The 26,778-nt window shown below is 46.1% G+C and overlaps 1 protein-coding gene across 1 annotated transcript in view; it reads left to right on the top strand.

The window, feature by feature from the left end:
- Positions 1-24,996, top strand: part of FGFR3 (fibroblast growth factor receptor 3) — a 62,704-nt gene extending 37,708 nt beyond the window's left edge. Inside the window, exons 5-17 of the mRNA XM_083362319.1 lie at positions 422-545; positions 2,390-2,580; positions 7,489-7,633; positions 8,826-9,013; positions 11,728-11,876; positions 11,981-12,102; positions 13,485-13,595; positions 16,227-16,417; positions 19,241-19,363; positions 20,861-20,931; positions 21,312-21,449; positions 22,590-22,695; positions 23,564-24,996. Of these exons, the coding sequence (XP_083218445.1) occupies positions 422-545; positions 2,390-2,580; positions 7,489-7,633; positions 8,826-9,013; positions 11,728-11,876; positions 11,981-12,102; positions 13,485-13,595; positions 16,227-16,417; positions 19,241-19,363; positions 20,861-20,931; positions 21,312-21,449; positions 22,590-22,695; positions 23,564-23,725 (1,821 nt within the window). The 3' untranslated portion in view covers positions 23,726-24,996. The remainder of the gene's footprint in view (positions 1-421; positions 546-2,389; positions 2,581-7,488; positions 7,634-8,825; positions 9,014-11,727; positions 11,877-11,980; positions 12,103-13,484; positions 13,596-16,226; positions 16,418-19,240; positions 19,364-20,860; positions 20,932-21,311; positions 21,450-22,589; positions 22,696-23,563) is intronic.
- The last annotated feature ends 1,782 nt before the right edge of the window (positions 24,997-26,778 follow it).

Below are 26,778 nucleotides of genomic sequence, written 5' to 3'. Positions count from 1 at the left end.
CGGGGTTTCCCAACATTGGCTACTTTAGAACATTGACCATGGAAGGGACAGGTTACCCTCCTGATCAATTAGCTGTCCAGTCTACTGTTGAAAGCCTCCCGTGATGAAGCACCCACAACTCTGGGAGGCCAGCTGTTCCACTGGCTGATTGTTCTCACTGTCAGGAAATGTCTCCTTACTTCTAAAGTTGGATCTCCCTTTAACGATCTTCCACCCATGACTGTGGACTTCTGCTCTCAGAATTGTCTTGTTGGGTTCTCATTCTGAAATTGGGGAAGGGCGTCTAGTTCCAGCCCTGTTTCTGGAGTACGTGGGAGAGAGAGGCCCACCGCATTTCAATCTTAGGAAAAGGATGTTCTTGCTAGGTCATTTTCTGAAGGACCAAGGCGAGCTCCTGCTGATCTTTCTTTTCCTTCGGCAGCTGCGGCATCAACAGTGGAGTCTGGTTATGGAGAGCGTTGTTCCGTCAGACCGAGGCAACTACACCTGTGTGGTCCAGAACAAGTACGGTGTAATTTGGCATACTTACCAACTCGATGTTCTTGGTAAGTGTTGTTTTAAACTTGGTCTCCAAGAACCACGTGGTGCCCCTGGGCATTCGGCAGAATGGACAGCTGTTCCCCATCTGTCCCAGACTACACCCTCTTGACGAAAGAAGGAATTCCTCTCGGTTGCTCCACTTCTGAAGTTGGAAAAACAATTGGAAAGTAGATTTGCTGCATGCAATTAGTATGCTAATTTCTCTGCAGCCTCAATTTCAGAATTTAGAGGAAGCAGGATTTTCCTGGTGGCAAGTAATACAAAAGGACCAAACCATATTTCTATTTCAGAGGAAAAATAACCTAAAAATTAATGCACATATAATTTTAAAAACTGTACATAGAGGTAGTCCCCAGTTAGTGCCCTGTTATTCTGCAAAACCCTTCTTTAAATTATTACTCCTATATAAAGAAGTGTTTTTTTAATTGCCTGGATAAAGAAAACTGGATGGGAAATATCTGTCCCATAAAAACTTTCTCAATGAGTTTCCTTAAATATCAATGAGGAATTAACATAGGGCTTACTCTTGACTATATGCATCAATCCAGATTCCATCTTCATTTTAACTATTTTTATTAGTCCGTATAAGCTGTTCATATCAGTATAAATTTCGTATTGTTTAGAGCAGACATGTCAAACACAAGGCCCGGGGGCCGGATCTGGCCCGCGAAGTGGTTTCATGTGGCCCGTGTAGCCATCCTGGAAACAGTGAGGGAACGGCCCCCACTGCCTTGGCCCTGGCCCAGAGACCCTCCTTCTGCCAGAGACCCTCAGATCTGTCCCACTCCTGCCCAGGCCCCCATAGGCACCCCTGATTCCAACGATGTAGAGCTGGCCATGCCCACCTAGTAGGCCATACGCACTCTAGCCACGCCCACCCAGTAGGCCACGCCCACCCTGGCCATACCCACCCGGCCCCTTGAGGGCAACCGCAATGCTGATGCGGCCCTCAATGAAATTGAGTTTGACACCCCTGGTTTAGAGTGTTAAAGATACAAATAATACCGGGACATATTCCAAGCATTTAAGAGGATTCATAATTTTTTTAAAAAATGTTGATTTCTTACAAGTTTCCTCAGATACTCTAGATCTGGAAGCATATTAAGATATACTACAATTTATTGAATTGATCATTTATTGAGGGGCAGAGCAATACTGACAAATGTAGGGAAAGTCTGCATATAATAATAGCTTTTTATTTTCCACTATATCCTGAATTTTCTTTGACTGTGAATTAAAACACCTCCAAGGCGCAATTCGAGAAGAACCTCCTTGTTAAATTGTAGGAGATATCAAAATGGATGAAGATATAATAACAATAACAATGTTAGAGGGGACCTTGGAAGTCATCTAGTCCAACCCCATGCTCAGGCAGGAAAACCTATGAATCCAATGGTGGTCATTCCAGCCAATGAAGTCAGAGGCTGCATTTTAATCCAACTGATAAAATCAGTATCTCGCCAAAAGTGTTTCAAAAGTTACACCTACCGGCTGCTCTGGAAGAGTTTGCTACCTCCATTTTATTCTCCTTCTAATACATCGACGATGGTAGCTGATGATAGCAAAGCTTGTTGCCCATTTAGGAAGCCAGACTGAGCAAGGCAAGCCTGTGTTTTGTGGTTTTTCATGCCAGTTTTAATTCACCTTTCCATTTCCATGTTTAATAAAGGAATTGAGTAATGGCTTACGCAAGCAAATGTTATATTGCACCTGGGTATCATGGTCACCTAGGCTCTTGCGAAAGTTAGCAGCGTTGTGGCGTGCGAACAAGGACCTTTTGCTGCACAGATGTTGTGGAGAGGGGTTTATTCATTGCCCATAATAAGTAAGCGTCCTTTCCGTTCTGCAGAAAGATCGCCCCACCGCCCTATTCTCCAGGCAGGATTGCCTGCCAATCAAACGGTGGTCATTGGGAGCAATGTGGAATTCCACTGCAAAGTGTACAGCGATGCTCAGCCTCACATCCAGTGGTTGAAACATGTGGAAGTCAATGGAAGCAAATACGGGCCAGATGGGACTCCTTACGTCTCTGTCCTAAAGGTTGGTACACCGCTACATGAGTCTTTTAAGTCTGGAACCCCTACTAGAATGAGCAGTTCCTTACAGGAAGTCACTCTACATGAGTCTTTTAAGTCTGGAACCCCTACTAGAATGAGCAGTTCCTTACAGGAAGTCACTCGTAACCACCGCTATCAGATTAACCTTGAGAGCCGCTGAAAATCTTGTCGGAAGAACCAGGGTTTAATCCTGCAGAGGAACCGACCATATAACCACGTCTGGGGGGGATGGGACCACAAATTGGGAAAGCTTTGGTGTCCATGGAGATTCCCCATCATCCAGGTCATGGTTGTCCCAAAGGTGCTTTTCCAAAAGGCAACTGGACTTTCTTGGGTTTTTCCTTGAAAACGGAAAGAACTGAAGAGGCTTCTTGGATGAGAAGGGAAAAGTTTTCAAGGAGAAAAAAAAGAAAGTCCAGTTGACTTTTGGAAAAGCACCTTGGGAAAGGCTTGATGTAAATCTGAGCATTTATCACAAACTAGTTTGCATGCTTAAGACACTACTGGTTGCCAGGCTTTACAATAGGGAAGATAATAACTCTGGATCACCACCCAGAATTAATGTAAGGATTATTTGCATAGGTGGGGGCAGCTGTTTCCCAGCACTTTCGCCTTCCCAAAAGGATCTTCACCTTTCAAGATCAAATTTCACACAAGCAGCAAGACAAGATTGCTCTCCACAAACCCCCTGATGTGGTTCCTTAGCAGAGCCATGTGAGATGCCTTGCTGACCTCCGTAACTGGTCTGTCAATGAGATGTTCTCTGAATATAGACATTGTAGATATTGGAGAATACAAAATCACCTTTATCTCCAAAAAAAGGAGGAAAGGAAGAGTCATAGACCATTGAGCATAGATTGATTGGTATCAATATTCGGGAAGCTCCCGAACAGATCATAAAGTCGTTGGTTCTGTGGGCACCTTTGAATTCCATCCTTAATAATTATCAAGAATAAATCTTGCAAGACTAAGGGTAGCTCATTCTTTAATCCACTAACGGCTTTACTAGATCATGGGAATGCAGTAGGTCCCTCTTGATTACAGCCTAAGAATTGACCAGTGACACTCGAATTAGCAAATTAGGTTAAAATCAGAACGATGGGACAATTCAGTGGAAGCCCAGCTGTGTTGACCCCATGCTCAAAAGAATCTCATTGGTTACTTCTTCATTAAACTAGCATCAAATATCTGGGTTGGGGTACTACCAGGCTTGTTCCTGGAGCTGGTGTTTTGATGGTGGAGAAAATGCTTGCCAGATTTGTACTCTGGAGGAAATAATTAAAATTGAAAGAGTTATTGCAATAGGATAGGGCAGGGGTCTGCAACCTTGACAACTTTAAAACTTGTGGACTTCATCTCCCTGAATTCCTCAGCCAGCTATGAAGTCCACAAGTCTTAAAGTCATCAAGGTGGCAGACCCCCGGGATAGGGGAATAGGCAGAAAATAATAATATAATAATCGGAGACAAATAGAGAGGTCTTCTTTTTTGGAAACAGGTATAGGATGAGGGGGTACCTTTTTTTGCAGCCATATCCTAATATCACTTGGTCGTAGTGTTTGTAAGAATCATTTCCATTTTCAATAATTGCAAACTGAACATGTCCAGCTACAAGTGCTGATTGTGCTCAACTTATGACTACAATGGGGCCAGAATTTCCATTGCTAACCCAAGTGGTTGTGAAGAGAGTTGCATCTGGTTTTATGACCTTTTTTAGCCACGGTTGCTAAGCAAATCATTGCAGTTGTTAAGTGAATCACATGGTTATTAAATGAATCCGGCTCTTTCCCCCCCCCCATTAATTTTGCTTGCTGGAAGCCGGCTGGGAAAGTCACAAACGGCTGGTCACGTGACCCCAGGATGCTGCAACCGTCGTAAGTACGGGCTGGTTGCCAAGCATACGAATTTTGATCACATGACCAGGGGGGTGCTACGACGGTCATAAGTGCAAGGACAGGTTGTAAGTCACTTTTTTTTCAGTGCCGATATAACTTCAAACAGTTGCTAAACTAATGGTTTTAAGTCTGGGATTACCTACCCGCAAAACAGGGAAATGCGATCCTCAGGTGTACAATAGAAGCTTTAAAATATATACATTATATATATATTCTGTGCAGGCCAGACCTCTCTTTAAGCTCTGTGTCTGGTTCTGTTCACCCCACTTCACGAGGAAATTAAAGCAAACTAGGACAAGTTTAGAGAAAGACTTTCCTTTGTATTTCATATATTAAATACAATTTAAAAATGAAAGACCGTGAGGGTAAGAAAAGGTTACAAATGGAGACTGAAGAGTTGCCTTGGCCTTGGAAAAAGAAGGTGGAGGGGAGTGAAGTTATCCCTCTTTAGATATCTGCATAGGATCCCTCAGAGAAGAAAGTCACGTGAGAGTGCAGAATTTGAAAAAAAAATATGGATTCAAGGGATTAAAAAGCAGATTCCAGTTAGGGCAGGGCTAGGCAAGCTTGGCTCTTTTGTGAGTTGTGGACTCCAACTCCCAGAATTCCCGAGAGTCATAAAATAGCCAAGCTTGCCTACCCCCCTGAGCTAGAGGAACTTTTTCAGGAGCCAAAAGACTTGGGTGGTGAGACCCATGGGGTGGAGAGCAGGTGGGCCTTTCCTCCTCGACGTGTCCAAGCAGGAGGCTCGGCCACCACCTCCCTCTCCAACGCTTCAGGGTGGACTCCAGCACCAAGAAGAAGCCATCCTAAAACCAGGCACGGGCTATCAGCTTTGGTGGACGTGCCCTAAAGCCAAAAGGTTTTGCTCAAGCATGCGTACATGGCTAGAGAAAATGTCTAAAAAACACGTAGATTTTAAGCCAGAATTATTTTTTGTTAGGTATAATGGTAGGAAATTATGAGGAGGAATGTGTATACTTAATGTTACGTGGGTTGGCCGCAGCGAGGATTGCATTTGCTCGACATTGGAAAGATGAAGAATTACCAGTGGAGGCCGAGATAATTAAGAAGATTTTAGATTGTGCAGAAATGGACAGATTGGCACTGAAAATGAAAGAGAAAGAAGACTTAGAATATTTTAGAACCGTGGGGTACATTTTATCAATGGCTAGAAAAAACGAGGCAGAGAGAAAGGAGTTTAACATAGATTAGTAAGCTAAATATTGGAACCCAGGCAATATGTTGCTGATAAAATATTAAGCGTTTGTGACTTTAAAAAATTAATAAAATATTGAAAAAAAAAGAAGCCATCCTTTTCCAACATGGGCGTTCCACCAAAAAAGTAACACACACACACACACACACACACACACACACACACACACACCCAAGCTGAGTGAGAGCTAGTCAGCCCTGTCTGTCTGACGTGTGACGGAGAGAGATGGTTGGGTTACTGAAGTTCAAGTTTTTGTCTATTCTGCAGTCCTGGATCAGTAAAAACGCTGAAGCCGATGCTAACCTAAATCTGTTCAATGTGACCAAACAAGATGAAGGCGAATATCTTTGTAGAGCCAACAATTTCGTAGGCAGAGCCGAAAAATCATTTTGGCTCCACATTCACAAACCAGAACCAGGTAATTCCTCAACTCTGTCCCAGAGGCTTCGCAGCTGCACGAACGAACCGAAACAGCTTCAAACTGCCAGGCGTTACCATTAATATCCATCTTGGGCTTTTTGTGTGTTTTTTTTCCTTCTCTCCTCTGCCCTGACGCTCTACGTCTTTGAGATGATGACTTTGGCTTTCCCCCCCCCTAACTTTTAGAATAACGAAATGCTTTATGAATCATTCGCTCAGAAAAATTCCCACATTAATGGCTGTCTTTGAAACTCCTCTTCCTCCCCATTGTGTTATTAACCGGCTCTTTGTGTGACCACGTTCTCCGTCTCCTCTTTTCACGATCCATCAAGCTCACTTTGGAAGGGCCGTGGCCAGGCCTTCCCGCTGAAACCCTTCTCCACCCAAGCCACCCGTTTCGAAGCCCTTCCTGGTTTTCAGTGCCTTTCCAAAAAAACAAAACGAAACCCCCCCAAAACGGGTCAGGAAATGTACTGAAGCCTTCCTAGCAGATTTAAGAGAAGTTAAGGTTTCTAGGGACGCGGTGGCTCAGTGGGTTAGGACGCTGAGCCTGTCGATCAGAAGGTCGGCAGTTTGGCGGGTCGAATCCCGAGTGCCGCATAACAGAGTGAGCGCCTGTTACGTGTCCCAGCTTCTGCCAACCTAGCAGTTCGAAAGCACGTAAAAATGCAAGTAGAAAAATAGGGACCACTCCGGTGGGAAGGTAACGGCGTTCCGTGCGCCTTTGGCGTCTAGTCATGAAGGCCACATGACCACGGAGACGTCCTCGGACAAGCGCCGGCTCTTCGGCTTTGAAACGAGCACCGGCCCCTAGAGTCGGAAATGACTAGCATGCGTGTGCGGGGGAACCTTTACCTTTACCTTTAAGGTTTTTCTGGATGGGGAAAAAAAAAACCCCAACCCAAACCAATCTCTGGATGAATTCTGCAAATTAAAGCATTAAAAGCTTTTCTCTTAAAGCCACGTTTAACTCTGCCCACTTGTCTTGATCCTTCCTGCTTGTCTGGGCGTCTTCCCCTTCTTCTTTCTCTCCGCCCCCCCTCCTCCTCCTCGCCCTCCTAACCCGGAGAAGACAGTCGCATTGTGAAGGGAATTTTTCGTTCGGACGCTTTGGCCTGCATGCATCCTTAGTGGGACAGAGTCAGAGGCTGGTGAAGGGAGCTGATTGCTTTGGAAACAACCCCCCCCCCCGTTCCCCCCACCCGGTTGTGCAAGGGAACCAGGACAAGTCACAGAGGCTCTTTCAGTCGCCATCTGCTTGTGAAATTTGTCTGGGTGATCTTTTCTGGGAATTTTGCTTATTCTGTTCTCCTTCTTCCTTTCCTATCTCTCTTTTTGTTTTGTTCTTTCCTCCGTAGACAGCAGGTGTTAACAAAACGGATAAAGAGCTAGAAATTCTGTCCTTGCAGAATGTTACTTTTGAAGACGCCGGGGAATATACTTGCCTGGCGGGGAATTCTATTGGTTATTCACACCATTCTGCTTGGCTGACGGTATTACCAGGTATTTCTGCTTGGTCTCCTTTCCCCTTTTGCCTCTGAAGGGCAGAGAGCCCTATGCGCCAAGGTGCAACTCTTGAGCAGGCGATGCATCTTTGCCTTTGGGGCCCGGATGATTCCTTTTCAGGGGCCAAAATGCACATGTCATTTCATGCAACTCATGATAAGTGGAGATAAATAACACATTTCTACTCTGGAGTAAGCGCGAACGATTAGCCTTTCTCCAGCTTGGGAGCCCTGGTGGTGCCCTTTTCAGAACTCTTACACGGTTGTGGATGCAGCACTGATTTTTAGACAGCTACAAGTGAGTGAGAAGAAAGAGGCTGCCACGGATTTGGCTGAAGAGTTGCAAAGCCCACGGTGACTTTTTGGTCTCTCCCGGGGGTGCCTTTGAGAAGTTCAGAAGTCTTTGTTTCACACAAGGCTTACACGCTGGGGCATTTATGCATGCTAAAATGTTCAATATATGGAGTGGTTTCCTCTTTCTGGAGTCCAGGTTTCACTGGCTGAATTGTGCCCACATTTAATTTGGAAAACATAATCCTTGTTCTGGGAAGCTCTGTGAGTCATTTGTGGCTCTCAGCTTCTGTAGTCAATTTCTCACAAGGTGGACCAGAAGAAGGCCTGTTGCCTCACACCCCCACCCCACCCCTTCTTCTGCCTTGGGGTGTCTCTTGGCAGGGAGGACCTTTCATCATTTGCACCAATGAGTCATGCGATCCCAAATTAAATCATGCCATTCCCTGCCCCAACCCCGAAAAGTCTGTTGGCTGCCAGCTCAGAAAGGCCAGACTGCTCCTCCTCCAGTGCTGCAACACAAACGGAAATTTTGCACCTCAGCATTATTCTTCTAGTCTGCATTTATTTGGCATTATTGCGCGGGTTAATTGCGCTTGAACGTCAACCCGTGTGTTGCTTTTAAACGGCTGCTCCTAAATAAAGGATCCAGTGGAGAAAGCCGATGGATTCTCAGAAGAGAGAGCTTCCCATCCCATTTGTTGAAAACCTTCCTGCACAAAAGTCGATCCTCAAATTTAAGAAATTTGGAAATCACAGCTATTTAGTCCCGTGTCATGAGTTGTTTTTTTTTTTTGCCGTCGTGTCTTTTAGGTTGGACGTGGGCTATAGTGAAATACATCAGAATATGGTCAGGCTGCCATTTTCCTGGTTCCTAATACACGTTTCTCCTTCTCCAGCAGAAAAACAGGTTGCGAGACAGGATTCCAGCTCGTTCTACGCAGGGATCCTCAGCTACGGGATCGCCTTTGCGCTTTCCATCCTGGTGGCGGTGATGGTGGTGATTTATAAAATCAAAAGGCCGGCCAAAAAAGCTATAAACGCCACCGCCGTTCAGAAGGTCTCCAAGTTTCCCCTCAAGAGACAGGTAACAGAAAGTAGATACAAGATCACTGTTCCCCTATATCCCTAGACCAGGGGTAGGCCACCTCGGCTCTTTTATGACTCGTGGACTTCAACTCCCAGAATTCCTGAGCCAACATGGCTCAGCTTGGAAACCTCTCCCTTTCCCCTCAGCGTGGCTGGCTCAGGGATTCTGGGAGTTGAAGTCCACCAGTCATAAAAGAGCTGAGGTGGCCTACCCCTGCCCTATACCTTCCCTTCATCCTCCTGGTTTCTTAGACCTAGAGAAGGATTAAGCAGGTTACCAAGTCACTTTATGGAGAATATGGATTTATCCTAATTTTGCTGTTTCTGGGAACTCAACTTTTGTTTAACGGATGGCCTTAAAGTCTTACAACCTCCTGGTTAACTCACCTTAATGGTTTCTTGGATTCTGCATGATGTTACATTAACATGGGAGGTAAAATAGATTTAGATCACGAGAACACTCCCCAAACTGCTTCTCTTTACAGTAAGAAAAGAGAGAGATGAACTTGTTTTCACCGATGCAGCTCATAATTCCTATGAAGGTGTGCGTACAAGGAAGGGACCACATCCGTGCTGTTTTTTTAATACACTTAGTGCTTCCTGGGCCCACGGGAAGAAGTGGAAAACCTTTAAAATTATAAGGACAGGCCTTCTGGATCAAGCCAAATACTACTTTTTTTTAATAGCAGACAACCAGATGGTCCCGGGACTCTGAATAATTTTGAGTCTTCAGAATCTAGCTGCCCTCCTTGAATTTCATCTAACTTAGGGGGCATCGTTGTGTCTTGTGATCAGCTCCACAAGTTAATAAAGAATGGCAGGATCCAATCTGAATCGGTCACGGGAACCAGAGCTTTAGTCTCCGGAGCTTTTCTGCCCGAGCCCCCATCCTCAGGGAGGTGTCTCTACTGAGATGCCCTACGCACAGTCACCCATGCGCTTGTGACCTCCCAGTTAGACGCTCTCTACATGGGGCTGCCCTTGAGGACCACTCGGAGGCTCCAGCTGGTGCAGAATGCGGCCACGCGGGTTGTGATGGGGGCCTCCCGATACTCCCATGTAACACCTCTACTCCGCGAGCTGCATTGGCTTCCGGTTGCCCTCCGGGGGAGATTCAAGTTGCTGGTGCTGACCTATAAAGCCCTAAATGGCTTGGGTCTGGATTATCTAAGGGAGCACCTGCTGCCAGCGTCAATTTCCCATCGTCCTGTGCGCTCCCACAGGGAGGGCCTTCTCAGGGTGCCACCGGTAAAAGATTGCCGGCAGGTAACACCCAGGGGGAGGGCCTTCTCTGTGGGTGCACCTGCCCTTTGGAACCAGCTGCCCGTGGAGCTTAGGACTGCCCTGGACCTTCGCTCATTCCGCCGGGACGTGAAGACCTGGCTCTTTGAGCTTTCCGGCCCAGGCTGAGAGTTTTTAATTGGGGGTTTTATATTTTTCAGGGATCAAATTTAATTATTTTTAATTGTTTTTAACTTTTGTATTGTATTGACATTTTTAATTACCTTGTAAACCGCCTTGAGTCCTATGGGAAAAGGGCGGTATATAAATTCAATAAACTTAAACTTAAACGTTTCCCTGATAACTTCCCCCTGAGGGTGGGGGCTCCGGCAGACAAAAGCTTCCGGTCCCAGAGACTGGCCCAGACTGGATCCTGCAACGTTATCCTGGGACACGTCGATTTGCCTTCATTCGTAAATAAGTGTTGTCTGAAAAAGTCCTTTCTTTGACCTCCTCTAATTTTGCTTTCAGTCAGTTTTCATTGAATGGTCTTAATGTTGAGAGAGAGAAAGAGAGAGAGAAAGTGAAGAGAAAGAGAAAAGAAAAAGAGAGAGAAGAAAGAGAGAAAGAGAGAAAGAGAAAGGGAGAAAGTGAAGGAGAGAGAGAGAGAGAGAGAGAGAATGTTTCCCTATTCATGTTTCCCATGTCGGGCCTGTCCCCCCACAGCCTCTGTTTCTCCCTGCTGATCAGCCCCCCCCCCGATAGAAGCCAACATGGTCCGAGGCTGCCTCAAGATCACGGGAAGAGTTTTGAGTCCTGCTTTTCCTGCAACCAGGTTATCCCAAGACTCCTGGCATCCTTCCCTTCTGGAAAAGCGGGCAGGCCCTCCCATTGTCCCTCGTACAATCCAGAGGAGCAGAGCTGTCCACGCTCAGGAATTAGAAGTTGGACCACTTAAACCCAAAAGCAATTTTTAAAAACAAATGTCGACTGGATTTCTTAACCAGAAGGCCACCGTGCAAAATACAAGGAGTCCCCGACTTACAACAATACATTTAGTGACCATCCAAAGTTGCAACGGCACTGAAAAAAGAGGGACTTAGGACCATTTTTCACAGTTTATGACTGTTGTGGCATCCCCATGGGTCAGGTGATCAAAATTCAGATGCTTGGCCACTGGTTCATGTTTATGACGGTTGCAACACCCCATATGTGTGTGTGTGTGTGTGTGTGTGTGTGTGTGTGTGTTGTAATCCCCTTTTGTGATCTTCTGACAAGCAAAGTCCATGCAGGAAGCCAGGTCCACTTAACAACCAGTTTACTGGCTTAACAGCTGCAGTGATTCGCTTAGCGACAGAGAGTTTGGGCTCAGCCGTGCTCATGAGTCTAATCACGCTGAGCAGCCTCCCGGGGGCTCCCGGCGGGCCCCCTGCCCCTCAGCTCTGGGGAGAGGGGCCTGTTGCTGACCACCCTTCGTTTGCTCCACCCAAGCAGGTGTCCTTGGAGTCCAACTCCTCCGTGAACTCCAGCACTCCCCTGGTGAGGATCACCCGCCTCTCCTCCAGCGAGGGCGCTGTGCTGGCCAACGTCTCCGAGCTGGAGCTGCCCGCGGATCCCAAGTGGGAATTGGCAAGATCACGGTGAGGAAACCATCCTCCGGGCAGGGCTTGGAGACGGCCGCTTCCTTGTTCTTCGGCCATCTTGTTTTTCCCCGTGCTCACCTTCTGGCTGGTTTGCTTTTCAGCTTGACTCTCGGGAAGCCTCTGGGCGAAGGCTGCTTCGGTCAGGTGGTGATGGCCGAAGCCCTGGGGGTCGACAAGGAGAAGCCGAACAGGCCTATCACGGTAGCCGTCAAGATGCTGAAAGGTACGGAAGGCGGCCGATGCCGGGAGGGCGGGTGTTTTCATGAGCCTCGCCTCTTTGCACTTCTGATTTCTCAGCCTGCTTTGGCTCACTTCTCCAGCTTCCTCTGCGTGGACTGACCTCTGCTCTAGGGCCTCCCAGGCTTTGGGGGTCTCTTCCCTGTCTTCTCTGCAGGTGGTCCTAGACTTACAGCTGTTCATTTAGTGACCATTCAGAGCTACAACAGTACCCGAAAAAGTGACTTGCGACTATTTTTCATGTCCCCAAAGTGCTTTTTCCAGGCGGCCACTGGACTTTGTTTTTCTTTGAAGACGTTTCCCTTCTCATCCAAGAAGCTTCTTCACCTCTGACCGGATGGTGGGGAAGGGAAGGATTTATACTCCTTGCAGAGAGGTGGTCATTTGTCTCCTTTTAGAGAGTCCTTGAGGCCACCTGGAGGTTTACCTGTGTCCTCGAGGTGACCTGAGTTGTGGAAATGGCTGTGTATCCTTCTTGGAAGTGCTGTAAGGACTGTGTTGTAGACTGGAGATAAATGATGTTGTATCCCCCGCCCCTCTGTTGAGAGAGGGATGCTCGGTTTTGACATGGCCTCTTTGACCCGTCTTTCAAATTGGATAAACCTCCAGGTGGCCTCAATGACCCTCTAAAAGAAGGCAAAGAACCGGCTATCTTCAAGGAGTATAAATCCTGCCATTCCCCACCGTCCGGTCAGAGCTGAAGAAGCTTCTTGGGTGAGAAGAGAAACGTCTTCAAAGGAAGACAAGAAAGTGCAGTTGCCTCTTGAAAAAAAGCACCTTTGGGACAACCTGGATGATGGAGAACCTCCGTAGACATCGAGCAAGAAAAGTCATAAAATGGGGCACAACAGAGATGACTCTCTTGCTTAGCCACAGAAATTGTGGGCTCAACTGTGGTCGTAGGTCAAGGACTCCCTATGTCAAGGCAACGGACGGTGTGCTCCAGTTCACCTCTCAGCTCTTCAGCTGCTGCCCTTCTTCACGAGGGGAGCGGGGGGTGGGGGTGGGGGTTGGCTTAGAAATGGCATTCCATAAAAGCCGGACACCCCTCCCCCCCAGTCCCACTCCCCTCTCTGAAGCAGAAGGGGGCCTCCCTCCTGGAGAACCTCTGAGTGGTCCTCTTTCCCTGGCCTGGATGCGAACCCAAACCAGCTGTGTGTCTTTGTTATAACATCCTTTGTGATCCAGAATTGGAGGAAAGCTGAGGGGAAGAGTCACTGATCCCTAAAGCCAGAAACAGGGTGAAATCCCCACCGAGTAGGGGATGTCGTGGACCTGCAGGCTAAAACATCCGGGCGCAGTTCGGCCCGTGTGGGACCAGTGACAGAGACGCTTCCCCCTCATGCCGCCTTTCTCCTCCCTTCACAGATGACGCCACAGACAAGGATCTCTCCGACTTGGTCTCGGAAATGGAAATGATGAAGATGATCGGGAAGCACAAAAACATCATCAACCTGCTGGGCGCCTGCACGCAGGACGGTAGGTGCCCACAAGGGACGGCTGTGGGGCTGTGGATGAAGTCAGCCGGGCGTGTGGAGCCAAAGCTTAAGAAATCTTTTCTGGTTACCCTGAGATTTAAGAAGAAAAATGATATGGATTAAACACGATGAACCGGGTGTGTCTGGTCTAGTGAAGAGAAGCTCTAGGGGTGACATGATAGCAGTCTTCCAATATTTGAGGGGCTGCCACAAAGAAGAGGGGGAGGGGTCAATTTACTTTCCAACCAGAAGCAACAGATAGAAACGGATCGAGAAGAGAAGCAACCTGGAAATAAGGAGGAATTTCCTGACAGAACAAGCAATCAGTGGAACAGCTTGCCACCAGACGTTCTGGGTGCTCCATCACTGGAGTTTACAAGAAGAGACTGGACAACCCTTTGACCAGGAGGGGAGGGGGTCTCCTGCTTGAGCAGGGGGTTGGGCTAGAAGACCTCCAAGGTCTCTTCCAACCCTGTTATTCTATGTTCTATATATGTGTGTTCTACTCTTAGAATAGAATAGAACTGGAGGGGACCTTGGAGGTCTTCTAGTCCAGCCCCCTGCTCAAGAAGGAGGACCTATACCAGGGGTCAGCAACCTGAAACAGTGAAAGAGCCACTCGGAACCGGTTCCCTCACAAAAAGAAAAACTGGGAGCCGCAAAAAATGTGTGCGCATGTGTGTACATGTGCGCATGTGCAGAACAGGGTTTGACTGAATAGTGGAGCCAAGGCGAGATATGCACCTACCTGCATATTTGAATTGATTGAACTTTTTTAGTCCCACTTTTTTTTTTGGACTGCACATGGCAGAGGACTGGGAGCCGCAGGAGACAGCTGAAAGAGCCACATGTGGCTCCGGAGCCGCGGGTTGCAGACCTGTGACCTATACCATCTCAGACAGGTGAATGTCTCTAGTCTCTTCTTAAAAACCTCCAGTGATGGAGCACCCACGATTTCTGCAGGCAAGCTGTTCCACTGGTTGATTGTCCTCACTGTCAGGAAGTTTCTCTTTAACTCCAGGTGGCTTCTCAGTTTCCAACCATTGTTTCTCATCCTTCCCTCTGGGGCTTTGGAGAATAATTTGACACACACACCCCGCCTTATGGCAGCCCCTCAGATCCTGGAAGACTGCTATCATGTCTCCCCTATTTCTTCTTTTCTTTAGACTGGCCAGACCAAAGTTCTGCAGCCCTTCTTCTTTTGTAATTAATTACTGGTATGCAAAAGTCACGTCTCAATTGCCCTGAAAGATCAATATGAAATATAATTTAAGTATTTAAATTATCATTTAAATATTTCACTTAAACAGTGCTAGTAATCCATTTCTCTGCAGAGTGTTGTGTCTGCACACGTTTCTCTGACTTATCAGCATTTGCGGAGCAGCTAACGTACTACCTAGAAGGAATGTTGAAGGGAAGTGGATTCCATGCCATTATTGCACTGAACTGATGCTTTAAAAAGAAATATTATTAAAAGGAAAATATTACTTTTATTGTGATGCAGGGAACGATTTCTAGCAGTTCTAGGCCGCTTATTCTAGAACCATCTCAGTGTTGCAACCGCAACTCCTGAATCTAACTGCAGATGCCCCAAAATCAGAATCCTTGGGTTGGAAGGGACCTTGGAGGTCTTCTAGTCCAACCCCCTGCCCAAGGCAGGAGACCTTATAGCATCTTGGACAAATGGTTGTTCCATCTCTTCTTAAAAGCCTCCAGTGATGGAGCACCCACAGCTTCTGTAGGGAAGCCGTTCCACTGATTAACTGATTCTCACAGAAATGAAATTTCTCCTAAATTCCATGCTGGGTCTCTCTTTGATGAGCCTCCACCCACTCTTCCTTGTCCTGCCCTCAGGTGCTTTGGACAATAAGTCAACCCCTTCTTCTCTGTGAAGAGAAGCAATTTTATTTTGGTCTTCTGCAATGCCTGTTTTTATTCTGATCCCTGTGAAACGATGTCACCAGAAAAGACTATCCATTTTCTCATGGCATCTAATGGTAGTCTCCATGTGACTCTACCAAGAAGCCAAGCCCCACCACCTTCTCCCTCCGGGTCCTTGCTTTCTGCTTTCTCCCGTTGAGGTCCTTCTCAAAGTAAAGGAGGTGAATTCTGCCTTTTCAAAATCACTCTAACCTGGAGGAAACCTCACAGGTAGAACTGTATGTGTGGAAGTTCCCACATGAGCTCAGATTTTCCACTTTGGAAAATTGGAACCCAGCAGAAAGCTTAGTGGGTGTTCAGGAAAGCATCTCAGGGCAACTCAAACGAGTTGTCCTCAGGGCAACCGTGAAGAAAGCCTTGGATTAGTCAGCAAATCTCCTTTTTCTTAGAAGCTCCTGGCATGGCGTGGGCATCTGATGACTGGCTGGAAGACGGCTGATTCTTCCAGTTTGAGCTTTGATGTCTGTAGCTTGAAGACATCCCCGTAACCATGTCCATCCATCCCTTCTCACCTTGCTCAATTGTTACGCTGCAGCTGCTCTTTCCAATGTTAAAGTTAACGCGTCCACCATGGAACTGAAGTTCCTCTCTTGTAGAATCTGAACGAAAGGACACACCAATCCTAAAATGAGTAGTGAGCTGCCAGGAAAGTTGGAGAATATGTCAAACAGTAATGGATGGTTTTCTCCAGGTCCTCTCTATGTCCTTGTGGAATATGCCTCCAAGGGGAATTTAAGGGAATACCTGAGAGCTCGCCGGCTACCTGGCATGGATTATTCCTTTGATACCTGCAAGCTTCCTGAGGAACAGGTGACCTTCAAGGACTTGGTCTCTTGTGCCTACCAGGTAGCCCGTGGAATGGAGTATCTGGCATCTCAAAAAGTGAGTAGCCAAGCATTTGCAAAAAAGCAGACTTCCAGAGGCTAGAAAGGATGGCTTATAATGGGAATGTGGAACAAAACCACCACGTTGTATTAAGGAGACAAGAATAACATTGGGCTAGACAGCTAAGAAAGGAGATAAATAGTCTAGAATGAATGAATGAATGAATGAACCTTTATTGTCAAAGTACAACCATGTATACGTTGAGATTGGCTGAGCTTCCCTTCGTGCCCCCACCCCCACCCCAAGAAGTAGAAGAAGCTGAAATGGTATTTATTTAGAAGTGAATCAGCACACAAAGTTCTGTCTTGGAGATGGAATAGCTAAACGTTGATTTAAACATGATATATTTTATTCCTTTGGTTAACTGAGAGAAAGGGTGCACAAAACGTGGGATGTCTAGACCCATCTTGAAGAGAGCATGAAAGATGAACTGAAATTAAATGAAATACTTGCACCATTAGATGCTTCAAACGAAAACTGAGCAGCCTATTGAAGCTGACATGCACGTCTGCATGGATAGTCTCAATCTACAAACTATTCTTTCAGCACGGTTTGAAGTTACAACAGCCCTGAACGGGGTGGGTGGGTGGTTAGTACTGATCCCTGGAGTTCCGGCTGTGCCAGCATCCTTGTGGTAACGTGATTGTCATCTGGATGCTTGGCAATGAGTTCCTACTTACAACCGGTGCCAGCATCTCTCCACCACGTGGTCCCCATTTGCAACCTCCCCTGCCAGCTTCCCCAGAAAGTCGAGGTCTCACCCAGATACCCTCACGCAGCCCCTCTGCAGCTGTGCCATCCATCCATACCTGTTTGCCCCCTCCATAACCCACACCGCACCTGTCCTGGACCATCTTGCACCCTTGTGCACCCACCCTGGCCTTCACCATGCCTCCTGCACCTTCCCTCACCTGTGGTGCACCCCTGTGAGCATCCATCCCTTACATACCCCCTCACGCTGTCCTAACCCAAACCCTCCCTGACCTGTGTCTTGCACACCCCCTCACACCCACGCCGTGCCTCACAGCCCCCGCCCAACCTGCACTACACCTCTTGCTCTCTCAGATCCATGCCGTGCCCCTTTCCACTGTCCCCTGCACCCCCTCACTCCCCCACCCGCCAGCACCCACCTAACTGCCTACCGGCCTGGAACTTGGAAACAAGTTGATTTGGGTGGTGGAAAGCCAGAAGGAATATGTCTTGCCTTGGGATTTGGCTAGCGATGGCAACCGGGACTGCAGAATTGCTGTTGCTAAATGATGCATTTGCACTTAAAAACTGCATCACTTAGTGATGGAAATTCTGCCATCGTAAGTCGAGGACCACCTTTATGAAAGTGAAGAACAACATTCTGGAGAAAGATGACTTTAACGAGAGCGTAAAACTGCTAAAGGGCTCGATGGCATTAAAGGCTTTTTTCCCTGATCGGATCTCCGGATTAACCAGTTCAGGATCTGCTTTGGGCCCCTTGATCTGTTTAATGAGCAAAGTGGGATCTGCCCGTTTCATAATACAGAGGGATTCAGGCGAGGGTTCTTCACGTTAGTAATTGAATTTAAAAAATCAACAAGATTACAAATCAACAAGATTACTGCTAAGCTTGTAAGCCGCCCTGAGTCTTTGGAGAAGGGCGGGATATAAATGGAATTAAAATAAAAAATAAAAAAATAAAAGATAAACAATGAAAATGCAGAAAAGTACTAATTATAAGAAAAAGATAAACAAAAGAAAGAGAGGAGTTCAAAAGAAATTACTAAGGCTTTAAATATGTCACTTATATAGCATAAAGCTATGCTGATTTACAGAAATAATAATAATAATCTCTTATTGTTAAAATGATAAAACTGCTGTATTGTAAAATATTGTGAAACCTAGATCAATGGGAAACATGTTGTTTCATTTGCTGTTTAGTGGGGAAAATTGCCTTTAAACACCCCCCCCCAGATCCATTACCCTTCTCCTATTTCTCAAAAGAATTCTTTTGGCAATGCCCCAATCTGAGCATAACCATAATTCCTCAAAGACGGTCAAATTCCAGAGTTTTGGAAATATAATTCAACATAAAAACAACATCTTTAACACTGAGGGATTTCCCTATCAGCCTCCTTGTGTAATAAGATCTTATTTCTCCCTGCAAAATCCACAGATCAAATCATAGGGAAAAATGAAGGTTCAATTTTTTTTAACATGTTGCCAACAAAGGAAATTTAGTGTTGCTGTTTTTAGTAACCCCTACCGTCAGTCCTCAACTTGTGATCACAAGTGGGCCCAAAATTTATGTGGCTAAGGGAGACAGTTATGAATTTTGCCCCATTTTATGACTTTTTTGCCACAGTTGCTAAGTGAGTCATTGCAGTTGTCAAGTTAGCAACACTCAAGTGACTCTGGCTTCTCGCGTTGACTTTGCCTATCAGGAGGTCACAAAAGGGGGGGGGGGATCTTGTGAACCCCGGGACTCTGCAACCATCGTAAGTACATGCCAGTTGCCAAGCCTCTGAATTTTGATCACGTGATCGCGGGGAGGCTGCAAGGGTCATGTGAAAAACTATCAGAAGTCACTTTTTTCAGTGCCGTTGTAACTTTGAACGGTCAGTAAATAAACCGCTGTAAGTCAAGGACTCCTTGCGGTCTCAAACAAGATCTAAAGAGCCACCACTACATTCAAAGTCTCCATGTTGCTGCAACTAATTTATACTCTAAAGTACAAGGAGTTAAACAGAACCCTTCAGATTTATAATGAAGAATACAGATGTTTAACTGATCTGAAATGTCCATCGTAATTTTTTCTCAACATTTTCCCTATAAACTATTTCTTTGCAGTGTATCCACCGGGACCTGGCAGCCAGGAATGTTCTGGTCACAGAGGACAACGTGATGAAGATAGCTGACTTTGGTCTGGCCAGGGATGTTCACAACATCGATTATTACAAAAAAACAACTAATGTAAGTGGAAAGTTTCTGAAAAATGGGGCGGTTCTGGTCACGGGCCATCCAGACGTGCCCACAATTCCTACACAGCTTGAGCAACACCTTATCAAGGGAGGGTAAATTGGATAGACTCTAAAATAGTTTCATTTATTTAAACTCTTAAATAAATAAATTATCCATTAATCAAAAACCTCTGAAGTGATATGAAGTAGAGCTGCTTATTCTTAGGGAAAAATCTTTCTCGTCATTATGGAATCCTCGGCTTGTCTCCTTTTGTCGTAGATTTGTTAAAAGTTTGCGTAAACTAGGTAGATTGCCGAATGTTGGTGAAATCGTCTTGGGTTTTCACCCTAGACAGGAGATCTCATGATGTGTTAGCACAGGGGTGTCAAACTCAATTTCATTCAGGGCCGCATCAGCACTGCGGTTGCCCTCAGGGGACTGGGTGGGTGTGGCCTGGGTGGGCGTGGCCTACTGGGTGGGCGTGGCTAGAGTGCGTATGGCCTACTGGGTGGGCGTGGCCAGCTCTACATCGTTGGCATCAAGGGTGCCTATGGGGGCCTGGGCAGGAGTGGGACAGATCTGGGGGTCTCTGTCAGGAGGAGGGTCTCTGGGCCAGGGCCATGGAAGTGGGGGGTCGTTCCCTCACTGTTTCCAGGATGGCTTCGGGGGCCACATGAAACCACTTCGCGGGCCGGATCTGGCCCCCGGGCCTTGTGTTTGACATGTCTGTGTTAGCACGTCCAGCTGGATCTGGAACAGCCGCCCAGAGAATATTTCTAGTAAATCTGTCTTCTTACCAGAGGGACGTTTTTTATATACCAATGCTTACGCTGTTTTGTCTGAATGCAGTCAGCTGATCTCCACCTTATTTGTGGAATGAAGCCACGAGGGTGCATATCTTAGGGACAAGTCAAAGGTTTGCAGTTTGGTCAGATGGGCCAATTGATCTTGCAACCCATCTTGTGGTTATCTTACGAGGAAGAAAGTTGTGAGAGATGCTGTCCAGGCTTGGTTATTTTCTTGCAGACGTTTCATTATCCAAACTAGATAGTGGTCTGTGGAGATTCTCAGCCACCCAGGTCACGGTGGTCCCAAAGGTGCTTTTTCAACTGGACTTTGTCTCTCCTTGAAAATGTTTCGCTTCTCAGCCCTGAAGCTTCTTCGGTTCTTCAGAGAAGCGAAACGTTTTCAAGGAAAACCAAAATCCAGTTGCCTTTTGAAAAAGCACCTTTGGGACAAACTAGATAACGAAACGTCGGCAAGAAAACAGGCTGGCTCAGAGAGCGCCGAGGAGCCCTCATGAGCTACAAATATTCTCCGTTTTGGGGAGACACGCTAAATCAAGCAGATAAATCAGTGTAACGATCATCTTCACCGCAGACAACGATTAGAGGAACTGGGATTAGTTGTGATTAGAAATTATGTGGACTCGCTCATAGCCGAGGGGATGAGGCGGTCTGGAAGGCGGAAGTCGCTGACGGACGTTCTGTTTTGTGTCCCCAATGACAGGGCCGGCTGCCCGTGAAGTGGATGGCACCCGAGGCCTTGTTTGACCGTGTCTACACTCATCAGAGTGATGTGTAAGCAACACCCGCAGTTTCAACACAAAAGGTCCATTCAGGGAAAGAGGGGTGGCGGCACGCAGGGAAGACATCCTGAGCTCCACCAATAAGAGGCCTTGCTCCGTTCATTGGCCTCGGTTGAGGCTTCCAGAGAGATCAAAGGGACGAGCTGCATCGATTTAACTGCTTATCTAATTCGGGCTTCTGTTCAGCTGTATCAACAGATTGGCCGGTGTTTGGTTTTTAAAAAAACGCAATTCGGGAAATTCACTCATCAAGCTATTGGTGGCCTGTTGCTTTGTATGGCTTTCGTAGGGGGAAAATGCAGCTTAATTTCTTTTTTTTTCCCCTCTTTTTTTTCAAAATTTCACCGGCTCTTTCAACGTTGGTGTTTTCAGATGGTCGTTTGGGGTGCTGCTATGGGAGATCTTCACTCTGGGGGGGTCCCCCTATCCAGGAATCCCAGTTGAGGAGCTTTTCAAGCTCTTAAAGGAAGGCCATCGAATGGACAAGCCGGCAAATTGTAACCCAGATTTGTAAGTTTTCTGCCTGAGATGTTCACACTTTGGGGAAGCATCTGTCAGGTTGGATTCTTGTTAATTCAGTTGCTTCACACCCATATTTTTCTTTTCTTTTCTTTCTTTCTTTCTTTCTTTCTTTCTTTCTTTCTTTCTTTCTTTCTTTCTTTCTTTCTTTCTTTTCCTTCCTTCCTTCCTTCCTTCCTTCCTTCCTTCCTTCCTTCCTTCCTTCCTTCCTTCCTTCCTTCCTTCCTTCCTTCCTTCCTTCCTTCCTCCCCCTATCAAAACTGCCAAAGATTTTTGGTCAAGTTTCTAGGCAGCCTGTAGACCCATCCAATATTCTATGGAGAAACGTGGCAGCATCTTCACCAGTCCTTAAGTTGGCTTTCCTCAGGGGTCAAAGACCCTCCTTCGGGACAGCCGTAGCCATACCTCTCCTCCGTGGGACGTCAATAATTACAGAGCTGGAGGTGTTTCTGGAAGATCATCTTGATCAGCTCCAAGCTCACACTGTTGTTGCTTAGTGCGTGGTCATAAAAGACGCTGGAGCCAATCCCTCCTCCTCAGCCCCAGTGGCAGCGTGGAGTAATGGGTGGATGGTGGGCTAAGATTCACATTCACCGGGAAGTGACACACCCTCTCTCCCTCTCCTCTCCTCTCCCTCTCTCTCCTTCCTTCACTCCTTCCCTCTACCCTTCTCCCCCTCTCCCCTTCCTTCTTTCCCTCCCTCTCTCCCTCCCTCTCTCCCTCTCCTTCCCTCTCCCCCTCTCTCTTTGTCCCTCTTTCCATCCCTCCCTCTCCCTTTCTCCCTCCCTCTGCCCCTCTCCCTCCCTCTCTCTTTCTCTCTCTCCCCATTCTCAGTCCAACTCACCTCAGAGAGTTACTGTTGTGAGGAAAAACAAGAAGAGGGAGGAATGTGGATGCTCCCTTGAACTTTTCTGCAATTAATACGGGTTTATAAATCTAAAAACTATTGTTGCGTGGGTCTTACCTCTGACTTACTTGAAGATCAAAGCCTTGTTTGGTTTTGGGTTTTTTTTAACATAACCGGGTAGAAAACATTGGCAGCAAACAAAAGGCTTGCCCCCCCCCCTCCAACTGCTGGTAACAGCGTCCTTCATCGGCGGTGCTGATCAGCCCCCTTCTCTCCCAAACCAGGTACATGATCATGAGGGAGTGCTGGCATGCGGTTCCCTCACAGCGACCAACTTTCAAGCAGCTGGTAGAAGACCTGGACAGAGTGCTAACAGTGACCTCCACAGATGTGCGTATCTCCTCCTTTCTTAACAATTGTAGCTCTTGCGCTAGGCCCGGGTGGCGCCGCACTCAGACGTTAGGGGGTTTGAACATTCTTGAGTTTTGCAACCATTTTAACTGCATGGAGAGCTACAGTGAGCCTATGGGAATGCACTTTCATTGCTGCAGTGTAACATTTAACTTTAATGCCGTTGTTGACCTGATTTAATTTCTTTATTTGGAACAGTTTAATGCACCTCTCTGTTCCCACAGTGCATTTTCATATTATTATATTGTTTAAAAAAGACAGCCAGTAGAAAAGAGTTACGGGACAAAGCCAAAACAGTCTAACAGTAGCAAAAGTACCAAAGTTCCAGAAAGAACAGAGCGTAGTTTGCAAAGCATTTCAGATGTTGCGAACTAAATCTACTACTAGAGAATGTGTCCCACAGTTCAAATGCCACAGTTGAGAAAGCCGGGTCTCCACTCCAAGGTAGAGGTGAGCTTTTTCTGAGTAGGGCCCACAAGGAGGAATGAAGTAGTTGGACAGGTTTACACAGGAGGAACCTTGTCTGTGGCTGAACCTTGGTGTTAATGGTGATGGAACAACAGCCTCAGCTTGGGATTGACCATGGAGCCTGGTCAATAATGCCTTTCGACATCTAGGATACTTTGAATCCTAAATTCATTTGAGTCCTGCCAAGCTGACATTAAGCCACACCTGGATTCATGAAAGCAGGGTGGCCCTCAGTGCGTGGAGAACAGACGGTTTCACCCACTGGCAGTGGAATTTCAGATCTTGCCCAAGAAAACCAAGGACGAAGGTGGGGTCCTCGGGACGATGAGCTTGTAGCCTGTGCTCCTTGCTGATGTTCACCTCATCGTTCTCCTTGCAGGAATATATCGACCTCTCCGTGGCCTTTGAGCAATACTCCCCCGAGGGCCAGGACGCCCACAGCGCCTGCTCTTCGGGAGATGACTCCGTATTTGCACACGACCTTCTCTCGGAGGACCCTTGTCTTCCAAAGCCGCAGGCCAACGGCCTCGTCAGGACATGAGGACAGGCGGAGCCAGAAAAACTAGATTCGTGAATGTATGTCTAAGGGGAACTCGGGAACGAGACCCAGAGGAAGGTGTGTTGTTCTGCTCCACGGCACAGGAGGGTGCGTTGCTGTGTAGCCGTGGCGTGTGCGCACACACACAAACGAACGTACTTCCTACTGTTCTCGTCAAACGCACGGAAACCTTGGAAGGCAAAAGAAAGGATGGTGAACCTCCAGCCTTTTGAGTCCGTTTTCTGTGCCCACAATTCTAGGAGTGGGTGGGTAAAATGAGAGAGAAATAAATTTCGTGCACAGAATGTAGGAAGCTTTGCCCTGGTGCCCTGGTTGTGCGAATCTCCTTTGGTGGGACTCAGTAGTGCCATGTTGCCTGCAGGGAATCTTTAGTAAGTACTGATTTTATATTTAACAAATATAAAATATTGCCATCAACTTAAGGACGTATTCAAAGCCATTCTGAGGAGTTAATCACTCTTGAAAGGGCTAAACCTCTGTTAAGGTGGCCTTCGCTTTTCCTACGGTGGGGATCTAAGCCAGCTCTTGCACTAACGGTTGGATAAAGTGAGTGTGTGCAGGCAAGACGAGACGGGAAGGCCTGGAGGTGTTGCAGGCTCTAGAAATTTGTGGGGGTGTGGTTTGTGTGTTGGGGTGTGCGTGTGTGTTATTTGTTAATGAGCATGTAACAATGACTTTGGCTAACTTTTCCAGGGGATTTCTATGAACTGTAAAAATCCTGCTATTTGCTACATTTATTTAGCTATTTTCTGGGTGAGTTTTCTGTAGATAAGGTTTAAATATATTTGTAACGGAGGTCTATAATTTTCTCCCAGAAATCTATTATCAAACACTTTGAGGAAAAAAAACACACCACAATATTACGGGTACCCATAGCCAAGCGCCTTTCAACAAATCGCAAAGTTTTATTTCCTACCATTGTGCATATATCTATAAATAGCTCTTGTGTGTATATAATATCTCTGATATTAACATGGCTGACAAGACTGAAGAATTTATTCCAGTTAAGAATTCTTCCAGAATAGGACATACTGATTTAGGCAAAGATTTTCTTTTATCTTGTCAGCTTGTTTTGTTTTAAAAATTTATATTTTAACATGTATATTTGTAAAATTATTTATAGATATTAACATATGTTCATTAATGTATACATTTAATTTTTTTCATCAGATTTAAGGATTTTAACTTATTAAAAATAGAGGAAGATCATTCAAGTTTGTTTTTCTGAATTCCTGAAAAATCTTAGAAAAATGTCTAGCTGTATAGTCCTTCAACACATTACTTTAATAATAATTTTTCTTTTAAAACAACAACAAAAATGCTTTTCCTGGGTTGCAAACAATTATCGGGACATATGTTCTGTAATATTGAAATTAAAACCAAACACTTGACAGCTGGAATAACCCTTTTTCCATCTCTGTAAAATTGCTAAGAAATCTTTCATCACTTTTGCCTCTGTGCATTAAGTTGGAGGGATTATTTTTCACCAGTTTTTTTTTTCTGTGAATGAAGGTGTTCTTCATGGTTGAAAAAATAACAGATATGTGGCAGAACTGAATGTTGACTGCAAATGAGATTAATCCTCTGTATGTGTGTGTTCCCATTTGCATTTTTACGGTACAGAAAAGGATCCAAACAAAATAATAACTCAAAATATACATAGAGAAAGTTCTGATGATTGTAGGTAGTCTTTGAACCCAATATTTTGCTTGGGAAAAATCCTTGGTTTTGCGAATAACTCAGTCAAATCATTCCAGGTACCCTGCTAGCATTTTAAAGAGTTGTTGCAAAAAACTTTTTAGAGTCTTAGGGAGCAGTTCGGGTTTCTGATGTAAGACTTTGAAACGGAAGGCTGATTTTCGCTCCTGCTGGTCCCAAACCATGAAAATGCAAGGAACGCTCCTGTCTTTTCCCCTAGTTGACCCATAGGAGAACCCAAAGGACATCATCCAATCAATTCCCAAATTCCTGATCTATCACTAGTCAAAAAAACTCCCTCTGTCCTGTTTCACATGAGCGGGGGGGGGGGGGAAGCACCTGCAGCTCTCCTCCGTACTCATTCATTCCGTCTGTGGATGTACGTTGGGTAGCTTGCTAAACTCCAATCGGAGAGGTTGCTGCGGATGGGAAGCCAAGCAGGAGGCAGTTCGTTGTTAAAGACTGAAAAATCAGCAGAAGCACAGAAATCCGCCATAAGCTTCCCGGCTTCCTCTCCGGCATTCCGTTCTTGCACTGAAAAGCCCCCAGCGTTGTGAAAATGAAGTGGGAGCAGGCCGACAACTTTCCAAAGAGTTGTTTTCTCCAGTAGCTCAGGGGAAACAGGAAACTTGATTCCAAGATCAAGAGGTTGAGCCTTTAATTTGGGGTGGGGGAGGCAGGTAGTGGCCAGCTTAGGCCTCAAAGCAAGGAGGCAGATGTTCCCCCCGCGCTGGAAAATGGACGCCCTCAAGGTCTCCAGGAAGACCACAACTAAAGGGAAGATGGCAGCTCTGCTACGAATCGATCTCGACTCATGAAACGCACCAGGTGCAAAGCTGATGCCAAAGTTGCGCAGCCATTGGAGCAAGGGGCACATCTATTGAATCAGGAAGTTAAAAAAACAGGGGTATATAAAATGGGTTCGTTCTGGAGCTAGGATTAAGGAGGAAGTTGGATGCAAGAACCTACCATGTAGCCATTCTACATATACACCATTGGAGCAATGGAATGTACAAATGGCTCGGGAGAAGTTTGTATATCCCCAAAGTGCTTTTCCAAAAGACAACTGGACTTTCTTTGCCTTGAATGCGTTTCGCTTCTCCTCTAAGAAGCTTCCTTGAGTTCCTGAAGAAGCTTCCTGGATGAGAAGCGAAACGTCTTCGAGGAAAAACAAAAGCTCCTTCCACCCAGCCGTGACCTGGACCACTGAGAACCTCCATAGGAAGTTTTAATTTTTTAAATTTGCATAGTTTTAATATTTTAATTATTATTTTATTTATCTTTTTATAATCTGTAAGCCACCCGGAGTCGCCTTATAGGGAGAATGGGCAGCACAG

This window comes from Vipera ursinii (genome assembly GCF_947247035.1).
Source record: "Vipera ursinii genome assembly, chromosome: 4".
Taxonomy (NCBI): Eukaryota; Metazoa; Chordata; class Lepidosauria; order Squamata; family Viperidae; genus Vipera; species Vipera ursinii.
The sequence above is the reverse complement of the archived record's forward strand: the minus strand, read 5'-3'. Positions and strand labels throughout refer to the sequence as shown.